General features: G+C 35.8%; 3 protein-coding genes across 5 annotated transcripts; all 3 read left to right on the top strand.

Annotated features, from left to right (window-relative positions):
* Nucleotides 1–2,184: 2,184 nt before the first annotated feature.
* On the top strand, nucleotides 2,185–9,858 carry LOC110878399 (pre-mRNA-splicing factor ATP-dependent RNA helicase DEAH10). Of its 3 annotated transcripts, none has more exons than XR_004867062.1 (14): nucleotides 2,185–2,342; nucleotides 4,411–4,523; nucleotides 4,604–4,650; nucleotides 5,002–5,082; nucleotides 5,374–5,590; nucleotides 5,681–6,065; nucleotides 6,200–6,403; nucleotides 6,493–6,653; nucleotides 6,724–6,909; nucleotides 6,972–7,203; nucleotides 7,275–7,474; nucleotides 8,522–8,646; nucleotides 9,251–9,485; nucleotides 9,573–9,858. XR_004867062.1 is itself a non-coding variant. In XM_022126697.2 (14 exons), the coding sequence occupies exons 2-13, from the start codon at nucleotides 4,441–4,443 to the stop codon at nucleotides 9,435–9,437; spliced, it is 2,118 nt and encodes a 705-aa protein (XP_021982389.1). In that variant the 5' UTR covers nucleotides 2,185–2,342; nucleotides 4,411–4,440; the 3' UTR covers nucleotides 9,438–9,485; nucleotides 9,573–9,858. The 3 variants fall into 3 exon arrangements, 2 of the variants coding, with proteins under 2 accessions (XP_021982389.1, XP_035833431.1); XM_022126697.2 differs by having other exon boundaries at nucleotides 8,522–8,656; XM_035977538.1 differs by lacking the exon at nucleotides 2,185–2,342 and adding an exon at nucleotides 2,855–3,216 and having other exon boundaries at nucleotides 8,522–8,656.
* A 1,247-nt stretch (nucleotides 9,859–11,105) lies between these two features.
* Nucleotides 11,106–12,380, top strand: LOC118482073. Its single transcript, XM_035977539.1, has 2 exons — nucleotides 11,106–11,647; nucleotides 11,842–12,380. Exons 1-2 carry the CDS (start codon nucleotides 11,603–11,605, stop codon nucleotides 12,103–12,105), a joined length of 309 nt encoding a protein of 102 aa, XP_035833432.1. The 5' UTR covers nucleotides 11,106–11,602; the 3' UTR covers nucleotides 12,106–12,380.
* A 1,890-nt stretch (nucleotides 12,381–14,270) lies between these two features.
* Nucleotides 14,271–14,945, top strand: LOC110876218. Its single transcript, XM_022124394.1, has 3 exons — nucleotides 14,271–14,417; nucleotides 14,508–14,765; nucleotides 14,808–14,945. The coding sequence occupies exons 1-3, from the start codon at nucleotides 14,271–14,273 to the stop codon at nucleotides 14,943–14,945; spliced, it is 543 nt and encodes a 180-aa protein (XP_021980086.1).
* The last annotated feature ends 13,051 nt before the right edge of the window (nucleotides 14,946–27,996 follow it).

The raw sequence follows: 27,996 nt of genomic DNA, 5'->3' as shown, positions 1-27,996 counted from the left end.
CAGAATAGTATATAAAAAGAGTAATATTTTAGATTATATAACTACTTCTACATTTCTATTACATAAATAATATTTTAAATTAAACCATAATTAGTAAAATATTTCACCATAAAACTATTGAAATATTCAAATGTATGGATAGCCTGATAGGTTTAAGTATGTAAAATTTATTTGACTCGACTAATTGATAATTAAAAAATGATACTGGTTATAATTTTTTACAAGTCTCATGATTCGTTTACAGAGGTGAATTAGGTTATTTTGCATGCTTTATTTTGTATTGTTATCATAATATCGTTGTATCATTGACTGTTTATTTATGACTTACTGAGTTTATATTGTAGGGCCCATTTTTTATTCTCGCTCGGGCCCCTATAGTTTCTTGGCATTCTCAGGGATGGTCCTGTCGTCACCTTTGCCCGTTTACACTTCTCCATTGAAAACTCAAGCCGGTGATTTGGACTTTGTAGGCTGATGGCCTGAAACCCGTTAGTATTTGAGGAGAAATACTACTGGATCTAAAAGGCGCTTATGATATCTAAGCTATGTTAATTAAAACTACTATTATTATAACTTAAACGTTACAGGTCTTTAATGTTTGGTTTGTATATGAATAACTTGCTGCAATGCCCGTGTTTAGCATAAACTTAAGAAATTTTGCATCGTATATAGTGATACTAAAGACATGCAGAATTCAAATCCCGCAGCAACGCGCAGGTTGACGCCAACTCGTTATATATATATATTATATATATATATATATATATATATATATATATATATTAAGGGGTTGTTTGTTTACATCTGAATGACTCCATTAAGAGGCTAGCCTCTGAATCGGTCGATTCAGCTATTTTTCACATGGGTGTTGCTAATGCACCCTCATTTCTCTTATTTTTACTGATTGTACCACCCCCTTGGAGTTTTCAAATAAATACAATCAAACCTTTTATTTTGTATTTTTTTTTTAAATTGCATCTACTTTAAGTTTTTAAATAATTCAAACGGATAATTAAATCATATAACTCATACTTATAAAAAACTCTATACAAATTGAATCTGTATTTCTCTTTTCTAAATAATAACAAAGTAGCCATACTGGATTCTAGACAAGAGACAATGCCACCATTAAGGTTTCGTTTCCGTTTCTTTTAAAACCTATGTATTCCTTTTCTAACTTTCATCGTTGTTAAAAACGTTTGAATCAGCACCTGTGAATTCTGTAAATTAAAAATCAATTACCAATAAATCATCAACTGAATGGATGTTTAACTTTTTATGATTGATATTATCCCATGACTACAAAAGCTTCCTAAATCATCTCCTTTTGAAATTTAGTTTTATATTTTGATTTAATAATCTGTTTCCATCCTTATCAGTTTTACACAGATACAATAAGAGGAAACTTACACAAATCTGATACAATCGAATAAAAAAACCTATTATTAGTATATTTAATCATCGCAAAATCTCATAGCATATCATGAAATCATGAATACACATCAATCTTTTGCTAGCAGTTATTAATGGGTGCTACTTTCTACACCCCCTAATTACTTTTTTCACCCCCTCCTCTCACATACTTATAGGTGGGGCCCGCGTGGGACCGACAGTTTTCCTCTCACAAGGGGGGTATAATCAGGAGGGGGGGGGGGGTGTGTGTACAGAATCAGCCTTATTAATACACATTAACTTTCCCTTGTTTAAAATACATTGATGAAATCTCTTATCAATATACAGAAATTTCTTTTAAAATTAATTAATTTTATATTAGGGTGAAATATGACAACTTTTAAATTGTTTTTTTAGAAATGGGGTATAAAAAGTAAAAAAAGGGTGCATTTAGCCAACCCCTTTTCACATCTGAATGAAACATGAATGAAACATTGGACACTCATACCCCTTGCCCTAAGAGAACAAACACCGCTCTTCTCCTCAATACCAATGTTGCAAAAATCGCGACTAGTCGGCGATTAATCGACGACTAGTCGCTAGTCGGCCTACTACTGAGTAATTTTTCACTAATCAGTAAAAAAATCGCTAGTCGGTCAAAGCCGGTGCTAGTCAATGCTAGTCGGCCCAAGTCAGCCTAGCCGGCCCTAGTCGGCCCAATTTAAATGTGTATAAAACTGGCCCATAATGAAAAAATAAGCCCATCTTTGTTTGCCTTATACGGTTATACCCTAAAATCATCGACACAGAGCTGACATTAGTGGATTTGATGCCCTTTACAACAGAACACTGAGCAACATCATCGAGCGGCGACAGCGGCGGCCCTTCAACCTTCTCCGGCCGGCGACATCTACCTTCTCCGGCGGCCCTGCTACATTCTCCGGCTACAGGTAATTAACTAATTATTCTACTGATTATGCTGTAATATGCTGTAATTGTTATTTGTTAGACAATAGTGAATAATTAGTGTTCGATTGAACTGATTATAGGAAAAGGAAGTAGCATTTGACATTTGTTTGTTGTTTGTGCTGCTGCTTCTATAATACGATTTGTTGGATCTAAAAAGAAAATCTACAGAGTACAGATATTGGATGGGAATACGTAGATTGTTGTAAATGAACTGATCAATGCTCTAATTGTTGTTTAATAACTTAGTGAAGGCTGCAATTGTTGTAATTGTTCGACTGATTACAGTTAGCCAATTATATTTGTTAATGTTTGAATTTTAAGTACTTAGACTTGTTATGTTATTACTTATATGTAAGTTTAGTTTGAATTTTGAACTACTTTTATCTTTTTAAGCATTATATTGATATGGAATTTGAGTATATATATACATATTTATAAAAATAAAAAACTATACATATAAAATTTCCGATCCGATTAATCCCGAGTAGTCGCTAGTCCCCACCTCACCGGCCGACTAGCGACTAGCGAGTTCTCCAACCTTGCTCAATACACAGAGACATCATCTTTCTCCTCCACAGCCAACATCATCTTTCTCCTCACAACCGCCATCATCTCCTCCTCTCCTCCACCACTCCACTGCCCTCCATCCACGTCGCAACAGTCCTCCATCGCAGCGCCCTTACAACCTCCGTTCTCCTCCGCCGCCCTCCATCTCCACTGCTTCCTCCATCCACCTGCCTCCTCCCTCTACTCCACCACGTCTGCCTTCTTCTGCAGCCACTGTTCTACATCACCTCTCCTCTACCACGTCGGCCTTGCTTTGTAACCGCTGTTCTCGTCATCTCTCCTCCACAGGTACGTGATGTTTATACAAGATAGGTTCAGGTTATGTTGTGAGCCCTAATTTTTCATTGTTTTTAAAATTTTGATGTTTCGTTGGAACGTGCAAATTGGTGATATTGGAATGTGAAACATGTTAATTGATTCAGAGCCCAGATTGTTAATTGTTTGGTTAGATTGGTATATTGATTTTTACAAAGTAGTTTGAAGGGGTAAAAATCTCATTTTACACCATCATTCAGAGGTGCAACCAAACATCAGTTTACTGGTTCAACACTTATTGGTTCAGAGCCTCTTACCCATTCAGACCTCTTATTCATTCAGCAGTTATTGGTTCAGATGTTGCCAAACAGCCCTAACATTGGATTAGAAAAAAAATAGATAGAATATATTAACATTTTAAGTTGTTATTTATGACATCAGCAAAACCTATGTGGCATGTCTAGTTAGTTGACACGTATGTAAAGTTACATCAGCTCTACTTCTCCTTTTATATATAGTTAGATATATAGATAGATTATTAAAGATATCAAAAGTATACATAACTCGTACATGTATTTTCAAAAATTTTTGGACATAAACTCGTTATAAGTTTTTGTTTAGAATTTATTAAACTAATGAAAAGAATGTAAATATACAGGTCGTATAGATATACGGTATAAAGCTTTCTTATTTATAAAAGCACACCCAAAATTAATGTGTGGCTCGGATAATATTACATGAGTCATACAAAACATGAAAAAAAAACATTTTCCGGATGTTTTTTATTCACCGTCTAAACACATGTATTTATTTTCGAATTAAAAGAACGTGTCGGGTCTGTTTCATGTAAGTGTTTATAAACCCTGCCCCCAAAACCCCTCTAGTAGCCGGCAAAGATTTCTTTCTGGTTTTTGGTTTCAACCTCTCTTCTCGCACACCAGGTACAACTTACCTATTCGGCTAATCCAATTTCTTGAATATTATACCTTACTGTCTGTCTTCATATATTGAAAATTGAATATGTCTAAATTTGTTTACATCTCTTCGTTTTGAAGTACGCATACCGATTTCGATGTCGTAGTTTTAAGTTTTTAACAAAGATTTACATAACCCAGTTGAGGAATCTACAAAGTTGTTGTTTACTTCCTCCACCCAACTTGGGATGTAATTGTGTTTATAAACGCCCCGAACCAAAATGACCCTGTTGCCCTGCCTCCGTTTCTCTAGGCCCCCAAACCACCATTTGCTTAGGGAGGGATGCCGACAGGAGACAAAAGAAACTTTAATTCAAACAACAACGCCACAAATCAGCCTCAACGCTTAATCAATGCCGATCAGAAGTATGACTTCTTTGCCCGGTTTATTTTACAAACACATCCGTATCATTCACACTCTAATTGCTCAACTAATATTCTCTCAGGCGGCGGAAGATTGAGCAACAGAGAAGATCTTTGCCCATCGCTTCAGGTATGTAGATATTGCTCAACTTTTTAACGCATATTGATAGATAGCAATTGCCTTTAGATGTTACAACGCTTTATTTGTTATTGGAAGCTTAGATTGACATTCAAAAACTCATATTCAAGGGTTTTTTTTTTTGAGATCAGCTGGATATTTTTGTCTTGTTTGTGTTTTGTTAATCTTTTTTTGGTTTGAAGTTCAACGTTTCTCGTCTTCTAAATGTTTATGAAAAGTTTTCATTGGTGCTGTAAGCTGATTAGAATTGACACTTGACCCCTAACTTTGGTGTATGCTGTACGTTTTCTCTGTGTACAATGTTAACGCTTTTGCTTATTGATAATTTTTTAATTTGCATAGTTGAGAAAAGGCTTGTAGAAGAGGTTTGGAAAAATGATACCTTGATAATTGTCGGTGAAACGGGAAGTGGGAAGACAACACGTAAGTTTTCACCATCCTTGCTTTTAGGTTTCTGATTTGGCTTTATTTATTGTACATATGTTTGCGTGTTTCACTGGATGCAGTCTTGCAATGCATATGTTCATAGTATGTTTCCCATGATAAGAGTGCCAAAGAGATAGGAAAAACACCTGGCAGATTCAGTTTGACATGTTAAGGGGTTATTAAAGTCATTTAATATAAGAAAGAATGAAAGGATCATAAGAGTGCAAACCATAATAGATTTCGTTGAAAATTGAAGTTATGGCTAAACGTTCCATATTGTTGTGACAGAATTGCCCCAATATTTGTATAACGGAGGATTTTGTCAGAATGGAGGAATAATTGGAATCACTCAACCAAGACGTGTTGCTGCGGTAACTGTTGCAAAACGTGTAGCTGAAGAACGTTGTGTTGAATTGGGCCAGCAAGTTGGCTACTCGATTAGGTTTGAGGATGTGACCTCCACTTCAACCAGGATTAAGTACATGACAGATGGACTGTTATTGAGGTTAACATATAACATATTATTATTATTATTATTATTATTATTATTATTATTATTATTCAAATAATTTACACTTCATTCGTATGCTCACAGGGAGGCACTTTTGGACCCTAAGCTTTCAAGGTACTCGGTTATAGTCGTTGATGAAGCTCATGAAAGGACAGTTCAAACGGACGTGTTGCTAGGTTTGCTTAAAGATGTACAAAAGAAGAGATCTCAAAATTCTAACGGGGCATCGGGTAATTATGATCACGTGAAGAAGGACAACAATGCGAAAGAAAAATCTAACGAGGTTCGCAAGTTAAATCCGTTGAAGTTAATTATCATGTCTGCTAGTTTGGATGCGCGTGGGTTCTCTGAGTATTTTGGTGGTGCAAAAGCTGTTCATGTAATGGGGCGGCAATTTCCTGTGGATATCCTTTATACCGCGCAACCTGAGACAGACTGTTTGGATGCTGCTTTAGTTACCATATTTCAGGTTTTTGCTCGACTTCTTTCATTTTTTTTTTCCAATTTAGGCTCAAGCGCAAGCTCGGCTTGGTTTGAGCTTTTTGCGAGCCGATCTTGAATAGCTCACAAATTCTAGTTCTTGACCATTTTCCGTCTTTTTAGATACATATGGAGGAAGGGCCTGGTGATATACTTGTTTTTTTATCTGGTCAAGAAGAGATTGAATCCATTGAGGGTCTTGTGCGGGAAAATCTCAAGAAATTGCCGGAAGCCAATCAGAAACTCTTAATTTATCCATTGTTCTCTTCTCTTCCATCGGAGAAGCAAATGAAAGTTTTCACACCTGCTCCAGTTGGGTTCAGAAAGGTAAACACTTGCGATGTTTTATACGATCAAACATATTTGTACTTGGTCGTCTGATCATGGAGTTGATTTTTGGGTGTTGTTATTGGTAGGTTATACTGGCAACAAACATTGCTGAAACATCAGTAACAATACCAGGAGTCAAGTATGTTATTGATCCTGGATTGGTAAAAGTGCGCAGTTACTCTCCTGACAGTGGGATCGAATCTTTGATTGTTGTTAAAACTTCGAAAGCTCAAGCTCTTCAAAGAAGGTAAACCAGGCGCATTAAACTATGTTGTGTGTAAATGATGGGAGTTTTAATTTTTTGTGTAATGTTGCAGTGGGCGTGCAGGGCGTGAAGGACCTGGGAAATGCTATCGTCTTTATCCAGAAAGCAGATTTGAGGGACTTGATGATTCCACAGTGCCAGAGATCAAACGATGCAATCTTTCAAATGTTATTTTGCAACTTAGTGCTCTTGGCGTTGATGATATAATCGGCTTTGACTTCATGGAGAAACCTGACAGGTAAAGTTTTACTTCTTTTTCTGTGGACGAGGGAAAAAAACTAAATATTTTTACGAATACAGGATGGCTGTTATCAGATCACTGGAATTATTGTACTTGTTAGGAGCATTGACAGATGAAAAGAAATTGTCATATCCAATTGGACATCAAATGGCGCGTCTTCCATTGGAACCAAATGATTCAAAGGCACTAATTTTAGCCAGCCAGTTTGATTGTTTGGAAGAAATGTTGATTGTTGTCTCGATGCTATCAGTGGAGTCCATCTTTTATGTTCCTCGTGACAAGTTAGAAGAGGTATGCACCACTTTCAGTTATGATGATGGATTTTTAGTAAGCTGAAGATATTAACTGATATTTTTTGGCAGTCACGGACTGTCATTAAATCTTTCTCAAGCCCAGAGGGAGACCATTTGACGTTAGTTAACGTGTATCGTGCTTCTATTGAGTTTTTGGAGAAGAACAAGACAGAGAATGGTAACGAGAAGGCTGAAAAGAACTTGAGGAAATGGTGCAAGGATAACTTCATTAATAATCGTTCATTAAAGCATGCTCGTGACATTTACAAGTTCGTTAATTCTCGTCTATCTATATTCTCTAATTAAGAAACACAATTAACTAATGTATAATAATACCATTTGGAATTTTATGATGAATGAAAAAGGGGGCAGTTTCATAAACTTGCCTAATATCTTATTCACCCAACAAAATAAATCAACATCAAATATACACGTGTTCAAGGTACTTAAAATTTCATATTTGCCCATTTCATTAGTTAAATTTATAATATGACTCATATAGTTTAGCCAAGGGTATACACTAAGCAGTTAAAGCGGTAAAATAGCGGATAGCGGTCTAGGTCCGCTATACGATATATAGGTTATAGCGGTGGTATAGCGGTAATTTTTATACCATGCATAATTTATATACTTTTATATATATATATATATAAATATGTCTTTGAAAAATATTAATAGTAATATCAAAATTCATAGTTTTATCATTCCAAATATTAGTGGTAATGTCTCCACTTCAAAACATAAAAACATAAAGTGTCGATGTTCGAAACACGATCTAGTATCAGACCAGCAATCGAATCGAACAGCTTTGATTCGATTTTTATCAGCTTTGATGAACAGCAATTGAAGTCTGATGATGTCGAAGACTGAAGAATCGAACAGCGCTGGTCGTTGAACATAATAAATTGGTCGTATCTAGGTTTTAATTGGTCGTATTAGGTTTTATCAAACATTGGGCCTTTTTTGCTGTAATGGGTTTTATTAAAAAAATGGGCTTTTCATTAAGTTGGGCTGACCGCTAATAGCACTGATCCAGCCGCTATAAAGGTCTACAAATAGCGGTCATATAGCAGGCTATAGCGCCGCTATTAACGGAACCGCTATACCCAACCGCTATTTGGACCGCTACGATGCCAGGAGACCGCTAACCGCTATAGCGCCGCTATTAACTGCATAGGGTATACATGTCATAATGAGTATATATGATATTATAACTTATAGGTGGGTAAATATGTCAGTATCCTCCAAGTTCTGATATGCTTATACTTTTACAAGTTGGTCAGGATGCATAATGATTATTTGTTGGTTTCTTGTAGTCAAATTCTGGAAAATGTAGAACGAATGGGACTTAAGATATCTTCATGTGGAGATGACATGCTTCCGCTCCGCAGATGCCTTGCTGCTTCATATTTCCTGAATGCAGCCTTAAAGCAGCCTGATGGTACATACAGGTGATGAATGACTGACTCACCATAACCATTTTAACAACTTTATAAGCAACAAGTGTTTTACCATAGAACTCGGCGCTAGAATATTAGCTGTGTCAGCTAGGTTGTGTTCACGGGTTGAACCTAAAAATTGTGTCAGAAACATGAACCCAAACACAAACATGACACATTTTCACAGGTTGACATGAACATAACTCGTTTAACCCAAAATTTTGTGTTGCATATTAATATTGGAAAATTTCAAAACTACAACAAAAATATAAACATGCATCATACAATCAGGTTCAAGTGCTAATTCCTCTTTTATCTTTAAAATTTTAACTTGAAAAACTCAAATCAGTTTCAGTTATGACATAAAACAGATTTTTTTTTAATTGTAAAAATAAATGGGTCAACCTGCAAACCCATCACGTGTTCCCGGGTCGGACCAACCCAAACCTGTGAGTTTCGTGTTAGGTTCTTGTTGTGCCAGGAGTTCACACCCTTATAGAAGAATAGTCAAATATGTAAAATCTCAGGTTGCAAGTTTGCCCAAAGAAAGAAAGGAAGAAATTGTTATCTTTGAATGAGTATTAAATCTTGGGTTATGATTGGCAGGGTTTTGGCAAATGGTCAGATTGCAGAGATTCACCCAACTTCTGTTCTACGGCGTTCAAAACCCGAGTGCATTATTTTCTACAATTTAGTTCAAACAACACGTAATTATGTGCGCAATGTTACTAGAATTGATTATTTGTGGCTAGCTGAGCTGGCCCCTCAATGTTATGCCTTAAAGGACAACTAGAGCTAAAACCATACGATAAAATTGGCGTTGGTTGGAGAGAGGCATATAGTAAGTTCAATATCTTGTCTGTGTGCGTTGGAACGGAGGATAATGCATGCAGTGGCTGAACGGTTTGTCTCTTTTTTTTGTTGTCAGATTTCAGGGGCTTGCATCGCGCTTTTCCGGCTTCTTTCCTTTTTGTCAAAGGAAACAAAAAAATTCAGGTGCATTCTTGATGATGTTTAAATTAGGAAGTGGATGAGACGATCATGACAGTGAAGATCGGTGGCATATATGGTTGAATTTTAAGTTGAACTTTGTAATTATGAAAAACATGTTTGTGTTTCTGATGTTAAGAAATTGATACTACCATCTCTGGGGGCCTTCAACATGGGTTTTAGTCTTGTTAACCATTTTGCTATAAAGAGTCATTTTGTGATAACGATGCATGTTTGTACCTGTAAACAACTTAGAATAAAGTGGTAAGCAGGTTTTAAAAAGGTTGAAGTTATAAATTATACATTTTACACGAGGTGTAGATTAATTTAGAGATGGGCATAATAATACCCAAACGACATTTGGCATCTGGGTCGGGTCGAAATCTCTTCTTGCACAGTCTTCTTCTTCTTAAGCGATCTGAAATGGTATTCCATTGTTTCTTTCTAATTTGGATTTGAGTTAATTTAATATTGGTTACAGAGTCTCTTTGGTTTGTTTATTGGGTATTATCGATTTACGATTATAACTTTATATTAACGGAACACTTTCTTTGCACCAATGCAAGGGAAATGATGCGCTTTGATATTAATCTCATTCATTTTGTGAGTTGTGTTGTTCCAGAGCGGCTGCAAAACTTACTATAATAGGGATTAATCTCATTCAATGTTGTTATGCTTGATTTCCATCATATAGGTTTGTGGGACAGTTCTTATGCAGTTATAGCACCGTATGCACTCGATACGCAGGTATAATTTTCGAACTAAAAGACTGCAAAATCATATATTTATATATTTGCATTCATCGGAACTTTATAATACCCTGCAGATAGAAGAGTTCTGTGATAGTGTGATGATACATAGAAGAGTTCTATCAAGGTTTTTGATCTCTCTGGATAGTTGGTTTTGCGCTGATGAATAGAACATAACAGGAATTGGTAATGTTGATTCATTTCTACTGTTGGTGAAGGAAGTTGTAAAAATATTTTTAGGTTTTTTATGTTATTAGTGTGTTTGGTGATTGTAATAACTCAATACGGTGGTTGATGAAACCATATTAATAATAATGTCTTGGCTATTGTATCTGGATGTATTGATAATTAATATGTAGTCAGTGTGTCTGCTTAGGACAAAAAAAATTTGACTAATAACATGTTTATTAGTGTGTCTGCTTAGGACAAAAAATTGACTAATAACATGTTTATGTAGTTCTTGACACAATATGGATTTATTGATAGTTCTGTTACTAATACTTCTACTAGAATATGATGGTAGACCTATTTGGCCTCTATAATGTTTCGAGTTCAGATTCCAGATGTCAAGACGGGAAATGATCGAGTAGAAGCCGTGGTGATCGATGAAGAGTCAGTTGGGTCAGTTGATAAACCGGGATGTGGGGAAAAAATTCTTCGTGGTGACGGTGCATTAGATGATTATCTAGCAAAGACCAAGTGTAAGGAACAAGAGGTACGAACTTTGACTTTTAGGTTAAACAAGTCAACTATTAACTCCATACTGATTTGAAATCTTAAACTTCTAACAAAAATTTAAAACGTCTATTAATTTTTTATAACCAGTGTTGCAGTTAAAAACCGAGGCGCCAAGTGAAAAGCGCAAAAGCGGTGGGCTTTTCGTACCCGAGGCGCAAGCTAATTATATATATTTTTCTATATATTCCATACGTTTTTAGCTTTTTAACTAATACCCAATGTCGTCGACATACGCCTTTCCTTCTTTAATCAACTTTTCCGCCATTTCGATTAGTTGCTGGAAGTGTATGTAACTTTTTCGTAACTAATACCCAATGTCTTGATATCTATCAACAGATTATCCACAAAGATGAATTATTTAGCATTTAAGGTACTAAACGAAAAGATTAACAAACGACTAAAGGTAGCAATTTTGACCCGTTTGCTGATGAAAATGATCCATCTGGTCTCAGGCACATTATTCCCTACATAAACTTGATGCATGCCACATTGTGCTTCGTTGTGCATCAGGCACGAGATGTCTCAGGTATGGTCGCCAAACCCACCTTTTTAACAAGATTATATATTCGAAAATTAACAACTTGGAAAAAGAATGTATATATACAGAAGTTAGACTATACAGGTTCAGTTCACACGATTTGTTTCAAGACATAAACGGCTGGCAGAACCATTATTAAACTTTGTTTTCGAAACTGTAAGCTGATTATTTTGTTTTTGCAGCTACATTGGTTCTCACCAATGAAATGGAGGAAAATAAGACGTATTTCGGCTCCTCACGTCCATAAACACCTGAAACGTCTTGAAGAAATGAGTGGATACTATGGTCGAATCAGTGACCTTGAGCTTGCTGTGTATGTCATAGACAATGCTGCTGCACTCAAGAAAATCGTCATAGATCCTTGCTGTCAGGCGTTTGGGGGACGTTTAAGTAAAGAGGACTGTTTGAAGAGACTGCCAGCTGCTCGATCTTCCGCCAACCACTAGCTTACACCACTATTGCCTCCAGGTGTGGATATGGCGATACTCTAATTCGCCACTTAAGTACAGGAGTTACTGTTGCATGATGTGTTATGTCGAAAATGAGAGCCAGGTACATCTTGTACTGCTTGATTGCTCTGATTTATCCCTCTTAAAAAGTTCCTGCTTCTATTTACATGTATAAACTATTGTAGAAGCTTGTTAATGCTTTTAGATCTGTTCAAAGAATGTCTACAAAGAAATCAGAATGTATTATTAAATGAATTGGAACAGTCATGTTAGATGCCTCCACAGTCATGTTTAATATACGAAGGTTCATTAAATCAAATGGGTACCTTACAATTAGTTGATTTTTTACAAAGAAATCAGAATGTATTAAATGTTAGAAAATCGGATTGGTTGTGGTTCGTAATCGACATCATAATTGAAATTGATATCAGTCGGGACACCCGCCGCAACGCGCGTGCAATCCCACTAGTTAGTAATAAGATACAATCTTGTTATATCAAATTAGTTAATTAATTTAATGTTTGAGATACTATTTGTGATATTGCCAGTAAGATACAACTGGTAGTCAGAAAAGAAGAGACCATTTATTTAAAAGCAACCAACAATTAAATTTAAGATGATATACAACGTTATTTTATAATATATAATTAATAAGTTGTCTAACAAGAGAACTTTGTATTACAATATGATCTATTAAAGTATGTATGAAAGTCGTTTATGATAGAAAAAAATATATATTTTGAATAAAACTTTGTTTTCAATAAAGTTTATATGAGAATCTGAGAGATAAAAAAAATTAAGATCGTTAGAGTTTCCTTGCTCGATGCGACAAGAATTTTGTACATGTATATCTACAATCTTACCTATCAAAACACGTGTAAAAGTTGTTTACGATACAAAAAATAAATATATTTTTTGAATACAACAATGTTTTCAATAAATTAATATAGAAGTATTGAGAAAAAAAATAATAAACATTGTTAGAGTTGCCCCGCTTAATGTGACGAGAGTTATGTGCATGTATATCTACAATCTGACCTATCAAAACACGTGTGAAAGTCATTTACGGCACCAAAAATATTTTATTTTGAATACAATTATGTTTTCAATAAAGTTATATCAGAGTGTTCAGTGATATTTATTTCGGAATGTTAGAGAAAAAAAAGAAACATAACTGTGTAATTTAGAATAAAACAAACAAAGAAAAGTTATTAGAAAAAAAATAAAATTAAATGATAAATAAAATATGTAATAAAAATTAAATAAGTTAAAGATACATATTATTTATAGGTTAAGAGATAAATTTAACTTAAAAAAATGAGTTGTGATTGCTAACGTTGCTACTAGGAAAATTCTTTCGCGCGTTGCGGCGGGAATTTGGATGGTATCGGTTCAGTTGAACTGAAAAAGAAACTCAAAAATAAAGTCGTGATATGCTCAAAAGAAAGATGATACGTATTTTACATCGATCGAATAGAAAACTCAAAAATAAAGTCGTGATATGCCTAAAAGAATGATGATATGTGGTTTACATTGATCGAAAACGAATATCGATAACGGGCTAACGATTCTGATAGTACCAATAACAAAATTTATACAAACAAAAATTTAACTAAAGAAAAAAAAACACTTAAACATCAATTCTATATAAACAATACTAAAACAAACTAAAGAATAAATTTAGTTAAATTATTGAGTTTGGGATTTTTAAAACTATATAGTTAAGTATTAAAATAATTATTAGTTAGAAAATAAAAGTAAGAAACATAAGAAAGAAAAAAGAGAACAGATTAGAAACATAAAATACAAACTTGAAGAATAAACATTAAAAAGATGTGTGGGAAGGTGTCGAACTCGAAAAGCTTCAATTGGAAGAAATTACACACACCATCACTAGACCAATTTATATTTTTGTTAGTTTAAACACTTCTATAAGTTTATATCTTAAATATGTAGCGTGAAAGTTTAAACACTTCTATAAGTATATATCTTAAATATGCAACATGAAAAGATAAAAAAAAAAATTAATGAATGTCATGTGACATCTATTGATTGGCCAAACATCACCATTAACCAATGAATGCTCTCCGACTATTGAATTTTCATCTGAGAAGGGTATGAAACAAGGTGATCCTATCTCGCCGTTCCTGTTTATCATTGTTATGGAGGCTCTTTCGGGTTTTTTAAGGAAGGCGTGTGATGTGGGTTCTTTTAGTGGCATTCGGCTTCCGAATGGAGGTCCTATTTTATCTCACTTATTGTACGCAGATGATGCGATGGTTATGGGAGAGTGGATGGAAAACAATGTTGTAACTCTTAGAAGACTGCTTTGAGTGTTTCATTTATATTCGGGCCTTCGGATCAATATTCATAAATCTACTCTCTTGGGTGTGGGGAAGAATATTGACGAGATTAGTGGTAAAGCGGTTGCTATGGGATGTCGGTCAGGTGTCACTCCATTTTCGTATCTAGGAATTCTAGTTGGTGCTAATATGAGTAGAATTAGTAATTGGGATCCGGTATTGAAAGTTTTCAAAACTCGTTTGTCCAAGTGGAAATCGAAGGTTCTATCTATTGGTGGAAGGTTGACGCTAATAAAATCGGTGCTGGAGAGTTTACCTTCTTACTACTTCTCAGTGTTTAAGGCGCCTGTTGCGGTTATAAATAGCCTTGAGTCTTTGGTTAAGAAATTTCTATAGGGAGGAAATATGGATGTTAATAAGGTCCTTTGGGTTGGATGGGATGTAGTGTCTACTTCTAAGAAACAAGGAGGGTTGGGTCTAAGCAAGCTTGGTGAGAGTAACAGTGCTTTATTGTTAAATTTGGCGATATCGTAAGGAATGTAATTCTATGTGGAGAAGAGTAATTTATGCGATACATGAGTCTACGAGAAGGTGGGAGACCTATCCTCATAAATCTAGGTTCTCGGGGACGTGGACAAAGCTTGTTAACATGGCTTGTCGTATAAAGGTGGGTGATACATATGGCGTAAACATGATAAGAGGTCAAGTGGGAAATGGGGCCGATATAAAGTTCTGGATAGATCCTTGGCTTAATCGGGTTCCTTTGAAGATGTTGTTCCCTGCTTTGTTTCGGTTAGAGCAAGACAAATGGTGTGTGGTAGCGGATAGGATTGGTGTTCATAGCATGTTTGGGGCGATTATGTGGAAGTGGAGGTCGTACCCGAGTTCCGATCAAGAAGTTCGTGAATTGGTTGAATGCCATCGGTTACTTGTGGATAAGAGATTGGATAATAAAAGGGACACTTGGGCTTGGGACTCTAGTGGGGCGATTGATTTCTGAGTTCAGGAGGTGAAGATATAGCAACCCTAAAGTAAACCGACACCCACGAAATATTTTTCGACACCCTAAAATATTTTAAAATATCCCAATATGTTCTAAAATACACCCCCTATGTGAAAACCAAGCCCAAAATACGTTATGCCATTAAAAATAAATTAAAAACATGAATAATGGGGTTTAGGCGGGCCGCGTAAGCCACCCCTTAAGCTTTACGCGGGCCGCGACAAGGTGAAAGCTGGCGAAATCCTGGGCCGCCACGTGGCCCAACACTCGTCGACCCTATATGCTGACCCGGATCAGCTACGCCGTTGACCCCCTTTGACGCGGGCCGCGTAGCCCGTTGTCTTACCTTACGCGGGCTGCGTAAAAGTCAAAAACAGGCCCTATAAGTAGAGGGCATCGGATCTTCAGTCTGCTCGTTCATTTTCTTTCTCAATCTCGAATTTCTGAAGTGTAGGCTTAATCTCGGATATAATACCCCCCTAATTAACGAAGTTCTGCTCCTTGTAAGTATCATAACCCCTGGATACGTATTAGATACTCTGCCCGATTGATCTAGGGTTCCGTAATGGCTGTCGTGGTTCTGCCCGACGTAGTCGTTGGAATGCCGTCTCGGGGAGGTTATTACTAATATTAAAATGGGTTATTATACTAACACGTGTGCATTTGTGTAATTTATAGATTGTCACCAGGAAACCCTAAAGGATAATCTAAGATAACAATGTGAGTAATCTCCTTTTTGCAAATTGTTTTTACAAAACCTCACTTAATTAATTATATATTAAGCAGTTATTGAGTATTTGTAAGGATACAATTATCGTCGGTATGTTGGGGTTTTGTATACAAAATTAGTTACTACCTTGCGAGGAGTAACTTTTCCACAAGTCAGGTTGACAATACCGTGGGTGTTAATTGATATGACTTGGAAACAAATGTAATTGCGAGATCGCCCTCAATACTGTACAATGGTTTTATTAAAACTTGATTGAACTGAGATTCACTCACCAGTATTTCCCACTGACAAAATGTTTTTAAAAGCGTTTCAGATAACGAAATGTGAAAGCCAAATAGAAGCCAGCTGGACAACACTGAAGGCTTGGAAAAGTGGCAATAAAGTTACCTAAAAATGGATAGATGTTTTTATTAAATAAAATAGGGTGTATCCCTATGACAAGTGTGTACTTAAAACTTGGGTTTTATCCCATGTATTTAATATTATGGAAATGTGGTATTTTACTCTGATAAAATATTTCCTAACTACGGTCCTAATGTAATTTCCGCTGCCAAATTAGACAAAAACAGATACCACCGAAACTGGCCGCGGCCGCCCGTTCCCAGGATTTGTAAAAGGGACGGGGGTTGTGACAGAAAAATTGGTTGCATAGTGACCGAATGGAAGATATTCATCTTGAGTTTCAATGGTGTAAGTGGGTTCCGTTAAAGTGTAATGTGTTTATGTGGAGGGCGATGTTGGACAGGATCCCCACCAAAGATGCGTTACGAAGAAGGAATATACTTAACGGGGAATGCCTATGTGAGTTATGTCATGAGGTTGATGAAACCGTGGAACACATTTTTACGGTTTGTAGAGTGGCGCATGGTGTTTGGAATGGGATTGCGAATTGGGTTCATCTTCCTTCTATATTCTTATTCACTGTTAAAGATATTGTTGATGTGGTTACTAACTCGGAATGGTCGAAGAGTAAAAAGGAGATTTTATACGGCATCCTAATGGTGGCTTGTTAGCGGATATGGAAGGCTAGAAACGAGAAGGTGTTTAATCAAACTACTAGGAATGTGGTCAAGATAGTGTCCGATGTAAAAGCGTTGAGTTATCTATGGTATTACAATAGGGGTAGAAATAGTGTTATGGATTGGAAGTCTTTTTATTTTGATGTGTTGTAATTGTTTTGTTCGTGGGTGTCTCCGTCTTGGAGATTCCCTGTTCTTTGGTGGTTAATGAAGTTTGCTTTTCAAAAAAAAAAAAAAAAAAAAAAAAACAAAACAAAAACAATGAATGCAAAGTACTATTAATGATCACTTAGCAATTATATATAGTTAATTAATTAATAATTAATTAACTCATGTGATTGCTTAAAGTTTGTTTGTTTGTTATTTTACATGGTAGTTAATTTATCATTTAAGTTAAACTTTTTTTATAATAATTTGCATTCGTTTTTTTAAATGTATATGAATACGATGTTATGTTTATTTTTTTAGTCAAGGTTCAGATATAAATTGTAGTTAAGACGGTGTTTTATTCAAAATAAAATATGTTTTTGTATCATAACCATATGAAGTATCATTAATGTATTGGTACCGTAATACTATCGTATCGAACCGAACATCGTATCCGAAAAAAATGTTCATTTTTATGGTTTTTTGGTTTCAATATTTTCTGGTATTTTGCATTGTTGGTACCGAACTGGTATTGTACCGCCATAATTGGTACGATCTTCGGCTTGCTTTTTAACTCATTTTTATTTCAATACGTTCAGTACAAGTGCCAGAAGGCTTTTTTGTTAACATTCACTATAAATCTTATTAACAACGGACTTGTATTAAAATTAAAGTAATTTTTGATATGGTAAACTATATCGAGTACTGGTACAATAACGATACTCATATTATACCCAACTGATATCGATCAAACAATATTAGCGCCAATACCGGTGTTCATATTTATGTTTTTTTAATCAATATAAAACAAAGAGAAAAACGCTCGGATAGTCCCTGTGGTTTGCCCATTTTTCATCTTTAGTCCCTAACTTTCTAAAATTACACCTATAGTCCCCAACTTTTACAATTTCGTTCTAGGATAGTCCCTAGCGTGGATGGGGGTTAGTTCGTCCAGTTAAGTGGGTATGAAATGAACTAAATACTCTTACTAATAAACAATGTTATTAATTATCTATTTAAATATCTAACTAGCGGTAAGACCCGTGTGCAAACACGGGTCGTTTCTTAGAAAAACATGCATAACACATATTAATAGAACATATAGATACGTGTATAGATATTGTACCAAAACGTGTTATCTATTATAGCTAAAAGACAACTATAAACATAGATTATCGGTTAATATATCAGTTACATACAATTTAGCTGTTTACCCAAAAAGACAATATAAACTGTTTATAAACATAGGTACTTAATAGAATTTGAATACAACTTAAGGTTCAACAAACGTTAACTACAAACACACAATCACCTGCCTCAACAACTTACATCAAAACTAAATCAAGGAATCAACATATCTTTATTCTCTCATCAACCTTTCCCGGATTTGCCCTTTGAATTGGAGCTCAAAATCCAAGGAATCAGTATCATCTTCATCCCTATCAAGCTGAAGGTTAAAAAGATCTTGGAGGTCAACTGGATGCAGACCAAGTGCATTCTCCCTTGATATCTTTTCAACACTACCATCAGACTTGATTAAAGTCAATTCATGGGTCTGTTTGTCAGACTTCCACTTTAGTATTTTTGAATCTGATGGGTTTCTTGGGAGAAGTTTTATGTGAGAGGAGTTTGGTGATTGAGGCCTGCTTGCCAACTTCTGAAGTGCTTGAGCAACTTGAGCTTGTAATTGCAACGAAGCATCATCCAATCCATATCGTAACTGATTTCTGATAGACTCTTTTCTATACTCAGCATACCTATTTTCATCTTCCTCATCCATCAGTTGTTGTCTTTTTCTTTGGTTCAAGGCAGCGATGGATACATCTGCTGATGAGAACAACTTTTTAGATGTAATGGTCTGCCGACGTCTAACAGTGGTTTCATCTTTGTATACTGACTTTTTAGGAAGGGATGGATCTGTCTTTCTTCGCTCTTCTAACTTATTGTAAGCTCGATCAATATACTGCCTAGACCATTTTCCAATTTGTCTAGCAGTCCCAAACTTAGCTGCTACAAGTTCTGCCTTCATTCTCTTGTACTCAACACTTCATCCAGTTCAACCTTTTTGTATTGTTTCCAGTTGGGAGCAGATTTTTGCATTTGAGGATCTTTATTCATCTTTTCAATTCTATTAACTTCCTCATTAAGAGCTTCAAGGGGCCAGTCTTTGAAATCAGACATGTAGGATTCGTAGGGCCTGGTATCCATGATAGTGTTCAAGAAATCATTCCTTAATGTCTTTTGTAGCTCAGCATTTGGTGACAGATTTGACATATTCTTACTCAGGTCTCTAGCAAAATCTTCCAACTTCTTGACTTCACCAAGCCAATGTTGCATGCGAGTTGATAACTTAATGTCTCCTAGCCCTTTACACTCTTCTTTTGTCTTATCTTCTGCTTGCTTGCCCTTTAGCTTCAAATATTCATAAATATTCTATGGAGTTTCGAATCCATGAAGAGATGGGAAGGTTCTTTTGGATGGATCATCCTCTGTGTAAAATTGAGTCATTTCATCTTGAACTGCAAGCAGTTCTAGAGGGAAAGTTACTGCCAATGGGTTGATATTTGTTGATGGAGGTGGGGGGTGAAGTTTGAATGAATGGAGTAGCTGATAACAGAATTGGTGCGGGTATATCTTTTTCTTCCTTCTCTTCTTCATGCACCATGAATTTTCTCTTTCTTGTGTAAACAGATTTTGGAGAAGGAGGAGTTAGGGAAGAAAAATGTGCTATGAGTGTAAGGGTTGATTGTGATGGGAATTGAAATTGGGTAGAATCAGTGGATTGACTAACAACTGTTGAAACAACTGATGTCTCAATCGCTGTTGTATTAACATGTGTTGAAACTTTTGTTGCATCAACAATTGTTTCAGTGGAGGTTGGCAGGGGTGATGAGGATTTTGTATTCTACTTTTTGACAGGTGGTTTTTTCTGGTGAGAGTTTTATTTTAGGTGTATCAGAATCTGGCTTCTTAGTTTCAGCAGTGGTTTTAAGTTTCGCAGCAGTGGTTGGTTTTTCTGGTGGCGATATTGGTTTAGGAAATATCACAATAGGGGATTCGTTGTGTTTGTGTGATTTTCTTCTATTTGAAGTTCCAATGTTGAGCACTTCATCTTCCTCTTTTGTATGCTTCCTCTTCTGCTTTCGTTCAATCTCCTTATCTGTCTGTTTGTTAACGGTATCATCAATTCCATTTTTCTTACCAGTATCAGATTTTCCAGGAGATTTTGCAGAAGTTTGCTTGGCAGGCTTTGGATTTTATTTTGGCTGATTCCTTGGTGTTGGCTTACCAAAGGTTTTCATGGAATCCTTTTCCCTCTTTTCAGCATCATCTTCATCGTCTTTTTCAAACAAAGGTGCAGGGGTAGTACCAGTTAACTTTGCAATGCATTCTTTTATGCCCTTGATGTCAGCCTGTGTGTCTTTGTATCTTGCTTTAACCATAACTATAATTAGCTTCATGTGGGAATTAAGTTGAATCTCAGCTAGTTCCCTTTAAGCTGCAAGAATGGGTTGTACCGAATTCCAAAGCTCTTGGCATAACCGCTGATGAGAAGGTCGACTTTTGAAAGCATCCACCAAATGCTTCAATTGATCTTTCATATCAGCAACAGTTGTTTCCAAGTTAGATATCATGTCCGTCAAATCCTGGTATTTTAGTCCATCACCTAACTTAATAGGATCATCTGAATTTCCACCGGAGGTGGTTGTATCTGCTTTTGAAAGAGGAGGTATCTCCAAATTTTCATTAGCAGATGCCCCTTGTTCTTGGTTATGGGGACTTCCCTCTGCATCAGTGGTTACCTTATTGATCTCACCTGTAGTTAACTTGAACTCACCAGTGGATACCTTGATAGACACAGCAGTGGTTGCCTTCAAGGGTGTCACACCCCGACCGCGTAAAACAACAAATCGCGGCAGAATCGTCGGGGAGTGTTGTAACAGAATCACTGTTTCATAACACACGGAAATTTGAAGTTTCGTTTTATTTAAAGATTAACCAATTACATCGTCTTAAAATCTAAACAAACAAGTTAAACATAGTCTATCATTGTTATTAAGTCACTAAGGCCTCGTCCAGTCCTATGTGAGCATGCATCCTAGCAATCAACATCATTCAACAACACCTGAAACATATGTAAAAACAAAGTCAACAAAGAAATGTTGGTGAGCACATAGGTTTATGAGAGTGTCGGATTCATGGCTAGTTTACATGTTGCAATACCTAATTAAAAACCTTGTTTGAAAAGTATAGTATTGCGACATAATTAACTAACTCAAATCAATTTGGTTATAATTTATAAAATCTTGTAGCCATGATTCTTAACCCAAAACATTTATTTAATTAAATAAAATTGTAAAAATATCGTAAAAACTCATTAATAAAACTCGTATGGTTTATATTATTCAGAAAATATCATTGTGTGACATCGTTTCAAAATCGTTTACCCAAGTGAACTAAATAACACCACGGTGTGTAATATGATGAAAACACTTAAATATAAGAAGTACCAGCAGCGTATCTACAATGTTTTCATCACATTACACCCGTCTCGTTATCTAAACACTACCAAAAACCAATCGTTTACCCAAATCGTTTAACTCGTTAAAATTGCTTCAGTCGTTTAAATCATTCTCGTTTTAATTGTGAAAACTACTTTTGGTCGTCTCGCTAATAACATCCAAACCTTCGCAACTCGACTATCTCGAAACTCGCATTAATAAACCACCAAAGGGTAAACTAACAATCACAGATTCAGTCGTTACCCACCTAACCCACACATAACAATGGGTGCAGTCTGATAACGGGATTTGTCAGATCCTATGGTACCATAACCTAATACTGGTCGGTTCGGCCAAAACTAATGAATGTTATTCGTTATGTAACTACAACCAACAAGTTTATCCACATTATCAAAATCGTTATTAATTTAATATAAACCATTTTAATCATTTTCGAAACCATCGTTAAAAACATTGAAATCATTTAACACATATGAATCACCCCAAAACAATCGAAAACAGTAAAATGGGGGAACTATATACTCACTTGAGAATGCTTAGAGGTCTTGAATAACAACCAAGCAAAGCTAAAGGTATCACGGAAATCAATCGGAACCTAATATAAATAACTATGTGTAACACCACGTAAAAACGTGTCCAATTATGTATAGACATGTGTCCTAAACTCTAAATATGTGAAAGATTGAGTTTGAAGGACTAAAGTTGACAAACTTGAGCCTCTGAATGACCATACGTGATGAATATATTCTTAATCGAGTGATTAATTGAGTATAAGAAGCCGTTTGTGAAAATAATCGGAAGATTATAAAACTACAAGGGTTAAACGTGTCAACATGTTAATTCTGACCTCTGAGTGACCTTTTAACGAAACCGAGGCTTCGAAATATTCAAATATACTCCCAAGAATAAGTGATAAAAATTTCACGTGGTTTCGAGATCGTTAAGCATATATTCAAGACTTTGGGCTATAAGTGCCAACTTGACGAAACTTGCATTTATAGTGATAGTTAACGAACCCGAGCCTAAAGAATTTAGTTTATACATCCTTGAGCTTCATCAAACTGACTACAAGGGCCTTTATTGCCAAAAGTCATGTTAAAAAGGGTTTTAAACGATCATGGACTAAAGCTGCCATTTCAGAAAATTGTTTTATCAGGTCAGCAGGTCTATGCGGCCCGTGTAAGCCCCCTCTTTGGCTTACGCAGCCCGCCTGAGAACGCCCAGCGCAGAAAATGAAGGACAGGTGCAGGTTTGATCAGTTGCACCGCCTTAACCTTGTTTGTAACGATCCTAGGGGTTGTAAGTCGGTCATAATAAACCACTAGGACACCTGGGGTGATCCTAGGGCCTTCCTTAACAGCTGCAATCAATCCATGAAGTGGGATTTTAGTATAAAAGGAGGACTAGTGTTATGTTCTTATGCACATAAATTGCAACAACTTCAAAGGGACTTGCTTCTGGAGCTTGCATCAGTAGGAGAAGACTTACAAGGGTAGAAAAGACTAGGACCACTAGTAAGCTTCTAATTACTTGCTTAGTCGTTTTAATTAGCTTAATTACCGAAAAGTCAAACTTGTCGTAAATTAGGTTTGACTTTCAGTTTAATCACATATGGTTTAACCACTGATCAAAACGAAAGTGGTTATAGAACCATATTAAGGTAGGTGATTAACCCTTAAAAGGGCACCTCCTAATTATCTCGTTTGACCAGTTAATTGTCGGGTCAAACTAGGCAGAATGTTTGAAAATGATTTAAATTAGTAAAACATAAGTTCTAAATTATATTTTAACATTCTAATGACTTGGTAATTAATATTAGAACATGCTTTATCAGTCCTAACCCGACAATTAATAGTCTAAGGTCAGTTTATAACCGAAAGTCGCAAAAGCTTGATTTTTTGCTTTGACTTTCAGTTCTGACCCGTTTAAGCTTAATTCTCCCGTGTTTTAAGCTTCCGTTAAGACCACATTACTTAGTAGTATAACCCTCTGGAGTTATATTGCATAAAGCTTAGTGGTTTGAATTATATGCACGTGATCGTTAATATGCTTAAAATGCCGTAAACGCCCTTTTGACACACAACTGAGATTTTTAGCAATGTGAATGGACAAACACCTTTGCTACTAATTTTTAGACTTGTCCCGAAAATTTGACATCATGCATAAAATGAGTTTTACATAACATTTTGATGTTAAACTTTTTGCTACATATTTTATATGATAAATAAAATATTTTGAACTTTATAAATTGATCAAAAACTCAGATTTCCTATTTTAACCCGAATATCCCTTAAAACCGACTTTTAAGTGTTTTAGCACATAGTGTGAGTTAAAACTATTTTTGGCATATAAAACTTATTACCTACTGATGTTTTAAGTTAATTTATGTATTTAAATAGTAAACCAATGTTTTAAACTCAGAATTCTAATTTTGACCTTTAAAGCTTATGTGAAATTACCAAAATGCCCCTACGATGCATAGTTTGGTTATAAAAGATAAATTTCACATATATAAAATACCCTACTGTTATAACTTATAAAAATACATATTTTTACTGATTATATCAGACCTGAAACCTAGTTTAATATTTAAACTCTTTTATGAGCATTAAAATTATCAAAATGCCCTTATGGGACTTAATTTGGTTTAAATTACTTTTTGGGCATATATGTTAACATCTTATTGATGTATTAACATATTTTGAGCATAATAACAATTAAGACCTGTATATAATTTATTTGGTTACCCGTTACGCATTTATGCGTTCGAATCGGTTTATGTGACTAGTTTACATAAAATAGCCGAAACGGGCTTAACCTTATCATTAAATTCTCAATTTCCAGAATGTGTTTAGTTTACCCATATTATACAAGTATCCAAGCTTGTCGGGTCTAAACCACATTCTATTCCGGTCTCCGCTTAATCTAGCGTTTAGAACCGTAAGGTTTCCTTCTAGCTAGCCGGTCTAAGTCCTTGTCTAAATTAAAGACCCGTTAGCATCCTAATAGGCAATAAACCTTCTATACAGATTAAATAGCTTCCGGTAGAAGGTGCCATCAAAAAGCTTTAGGATTTTACTGCTAGCTTAGGTAAATACTTTTAACTTATTTTCCCTTATACGGGCTTGGGATATGGTATTATAATAATACCACTTGGTTGGGTATGAAATCATTTAATCGGATTGTGATTAATAAATTTACATAACCCGTTTTAATCTGTCTTGTTTGATAACATAAACATTGGGGGTTAATCTGACCGTGTCCTGGATATCCTCGGCTCATTTCATTTGAAAATGGCCACGACCTATGCACGGGGTGTAGGCATACACCTGACAGATGCAAATGCTAAATAATATATATAAACCCACATGTTGGGGATAACTCCTTTGTGGGTTCTATAAGTGGTGAGTCGGTTAATCACGACCGGCTTCCAACCGGCCCTAATTGTATGACAAACATGTAAATCTGTATACAAGATTATCTTTAAATAATTATCCCAAGTTATAAATGATTTGTGCCATGTGCACTTAAATCAATTTTCATAAATGTTTTCAAAAGAGTCAGTTAATTGTATTTACCAGTGTAAACTGACGTATTTTCTTAAAGACTGAATTGACAGGTACCTCTCGTAATAGGCTAGAGCTATTAGGTGTCATAAAAGGATCTTGCAAATCCATAGGATACCTGAAGTCTGTTATTTTGTTTCTTTGTACTTTTATGATCCGCCTGTGGATCTTATTACATTCCAGTCTGTATATTCTTTTACTCGAACACTCAGACATTATGGTTTGTAATAGTTATTTCACCAAGCCTTCCGCTGTGCTATTATATTGTGTGTACTGACAATAATGATATCAACTACGTCACGATACTCCCCACCGGGCCCACCGGTAATATGTGGAAATATCGGGGTGTGACACTATGTAAATAAACCGGACCTAAATCGGAAGATCGGATAGGATGAGGTTTCGTAAACCAAATGAGTATTGAGACTCATATGACATGGTTTAACAAAGTCTACATACTAAATCGAAACCTATCCTAAGTGCTTACGACCCATTACAACCCATTACGACCCATTAAGGTAGCTTACGCTACTTTAACGCGTCGTTCACGTAAAACACGTTCGAGACGTCTAACTACTCCTATGGCAAGTATTATATGCCTATACATGTTTAAATATGTTGCATAATCAGTTAAGTGACAAAAGTTTAAGTTACATATGCTTAAAATCCAATTATGCATGAAAAGGGCATTTTGGTCATTTTCCTAAGGCATATAAATCACCTATCATACGACTAACTAAACGAAGTGACCATAAGGTATAACCTCGGAAGGTTATTCCCTATACAACTATGGTTACTAAACATGCTTGGTCGGACCCTAAAGATCGACCAAATGGGTCTAGTTCGAAAGTCTAAACGGTTGTTTAGACCGCTTATCTTACGACCTTATATAAGCATTAATCTAAAAGTGACGAGCTAAACATGTTAAAACATGTTTAGTTAAGTTAGAAAACAGGTTTTGATATAAAAACAAAGGGTTTTGATACCCAAGAATAGTTTGGTTGCAAAATACGCATGAACGCGCATTTTGACTGAAACTATGACTCGTCACTACACCTAATCAACGTGGTAATCAGTAGGTATAGTCACTAGGGACTATAACCATCGTGATTACGCTCACGTTGCAAAGTTCAAACGAACTTTGTGTTGACCAAAGACTGGTCAAAGCAGAAAGTCAAACACTGTTTGACTTTCGTGCTAAAAACGCATAAAAGCATGAAAGAATACTTACAAAGGGTCCAAACAAGGAAATCTTGATTCAAATTGCTCAGGTATGAAGTGCTAGACCCCAACTTAGAGCTATTTGAATCAGATTGTGAGGAAAGGATGAAAATGAGTTGGGTATTTATAGAAAACCCACAACCGTTAGGATCGTTCCTCGCAAAACGTGCTTCGATTTTGACCCTCCATGTGGGCACATGGTATTGTAATACAAGGGGCACACTAATAACCATCAAAACTAGCCCAAAGTATCCCAAATCAGCTGCTAAAACCATCAAAAACAGGCTGGAAAGCCAGATTCAATTTTTCTGTCTGATGGGCTCTCATGGGCCGCGTAAGAAATAAGCTTGTCTTACGCGGGCCGCCTAAGCAAGTTTGGCAGATTTACACTTTTAGTCCCTAGAGGCCCAAAACTTGATTTCTGATGCATTTTTGACACGTTTAAACCCCGTTAACCTCATTTCAAGGCTCTAAAATGGAGTTAAAGTATAGGCAACTTAAAATATGCTCAAAAATATCTCGGATGTCGGTTCGTTTGGTCGTACGGTTGCGTTATTCGGTTAATTACGACGGAAGTCGTAACGGACGCAAAAACGATCCAAATTAAGCGACGAATGGAATTTTATCATGCCAATCATTAAAATAAAGTATTTTATTGATTACATAAATTTTTGGATGTCCGGATATATTCAGAACGTAAGATATGCGCGAAAATGCAAACTTATGCACTTTTTGACGCTTTTAGTCCCTGTTGATCAAATAAGTTTATTTTTGCGCACCAAACACCTCAAAGCCTATTTCTAAGCTATGTAAAGGATATTTAGGGCATGTTTAACTTATGATCATATTTCGTAAGGTTCGTTACAGTATGAATTGGCATACTTTCGTAGTTTGTCGAATTTAGTCCCTGTAAGCGAATAAACTTGATTTCAACACACCAAACTCTCCCAAACTTATTTCTAAGTTATGTAAAGGTTATTTAAGGTATGTTAAGCCTATTCCACTGTCCCGGAGTGTTTGTCACATTAAACTGATTGCGTTTACGCACCAGTTCGCGTATAACTTTCCAAAAAGCGATTTAGAGCTCGAAATCGAACGAGAATTGATATGTGCAAATGATACACATATTTATACAAATACCAAGTATGAAACACAATATTTCATTGGTTTGGTATTTTTTTGATGGCCGTGGAGGCACAGATGTCACAAAGGGAGTCTGACTGATGAAACTATGGTCCAAATGTAAATCAGTGGATTTGACATTTGTAGTAGCTGCTCCACTTGAAATACCATCGAGAATTTGCTGAAATTCAAGAGTTGTAGCCTCCTCAACTATTTCTGCTTTAGGTAATTGAAAAGGTTCGGACATAGCTATT

This window comes from Helianthus annuus, chromosome 9, assembly GCF_002127325.2.
Source record: "Helianthus annuus cultivar XRQ/B chromosome 9, HanXRQr2.0-SUNRISE, whole genome shotgun sequence".
Lineage (NCBI taxonomy): Eukaryota > Viridiplantae > Streptophyta > Magnoliopsida > Asterales > Asteraceae > Helianthus > Helianthus annuus.
Note: the sequence above shows the minus strand (reverse complement) of the source record. Positions and strands in the feature narration are given on the sequence as shown.

Coding starts and splice junctions, on each gene's coding strand:
- LOC110878399 (XM_022126697.2), top strand. CDS start 4,441: ATGCCGACAGGAGACAAAAGAAACTTTAATTCAAACAACAACGCCACA. Junction 5,083..5,373: donor GGGAAGTGGGAAGACAACAC/GTAAGTTTTCAC, acceptor TTGTTGTGACAG/AATTGCCCCAATATTTGTAT. Junction 7,475..8,521: donor CATGCTCGTGACATTTACAA/GTTCGTTAATTC, acceptor GGTTTCTTGTAG/TCAAATTCTGGAAAATGTAG.
- LOC118482073 (XM_035977539.1), top strand. CDS start 11,603: ATGCCACATTGTGCTTCGTTGTGCATCAGGCACGAGATGTCTCAG. Junction 11,648..11,841: donor TCAGGCACGAGATGTCTCAG/GTATGGTCGCCA, acceptor TTGTTTTTGCAG/CTACATTGGTTCTCACCAAT.
- LOC110876218 (XM_022124394.1), top strand. CDS start 14,271: ATGGAGGCTCTTTCGGGTTTTTTAAGGAAGGCGTGTGATGTGGGTTCT. Junction 14,418..14,507: donor AGTGGATGGAAAACAATGTT/GTAACTCTTAGA, acceptor GGTGTGGGGAAG/AATATTGACGAGATTAGTGG. Junction 14,766..14,807: donor TGTTTAAGGCGCCTGTTGCG/GTTATAAATAGC, acceptor AAATTTCTATAG/GGAGGAAATATGGATGTTAA.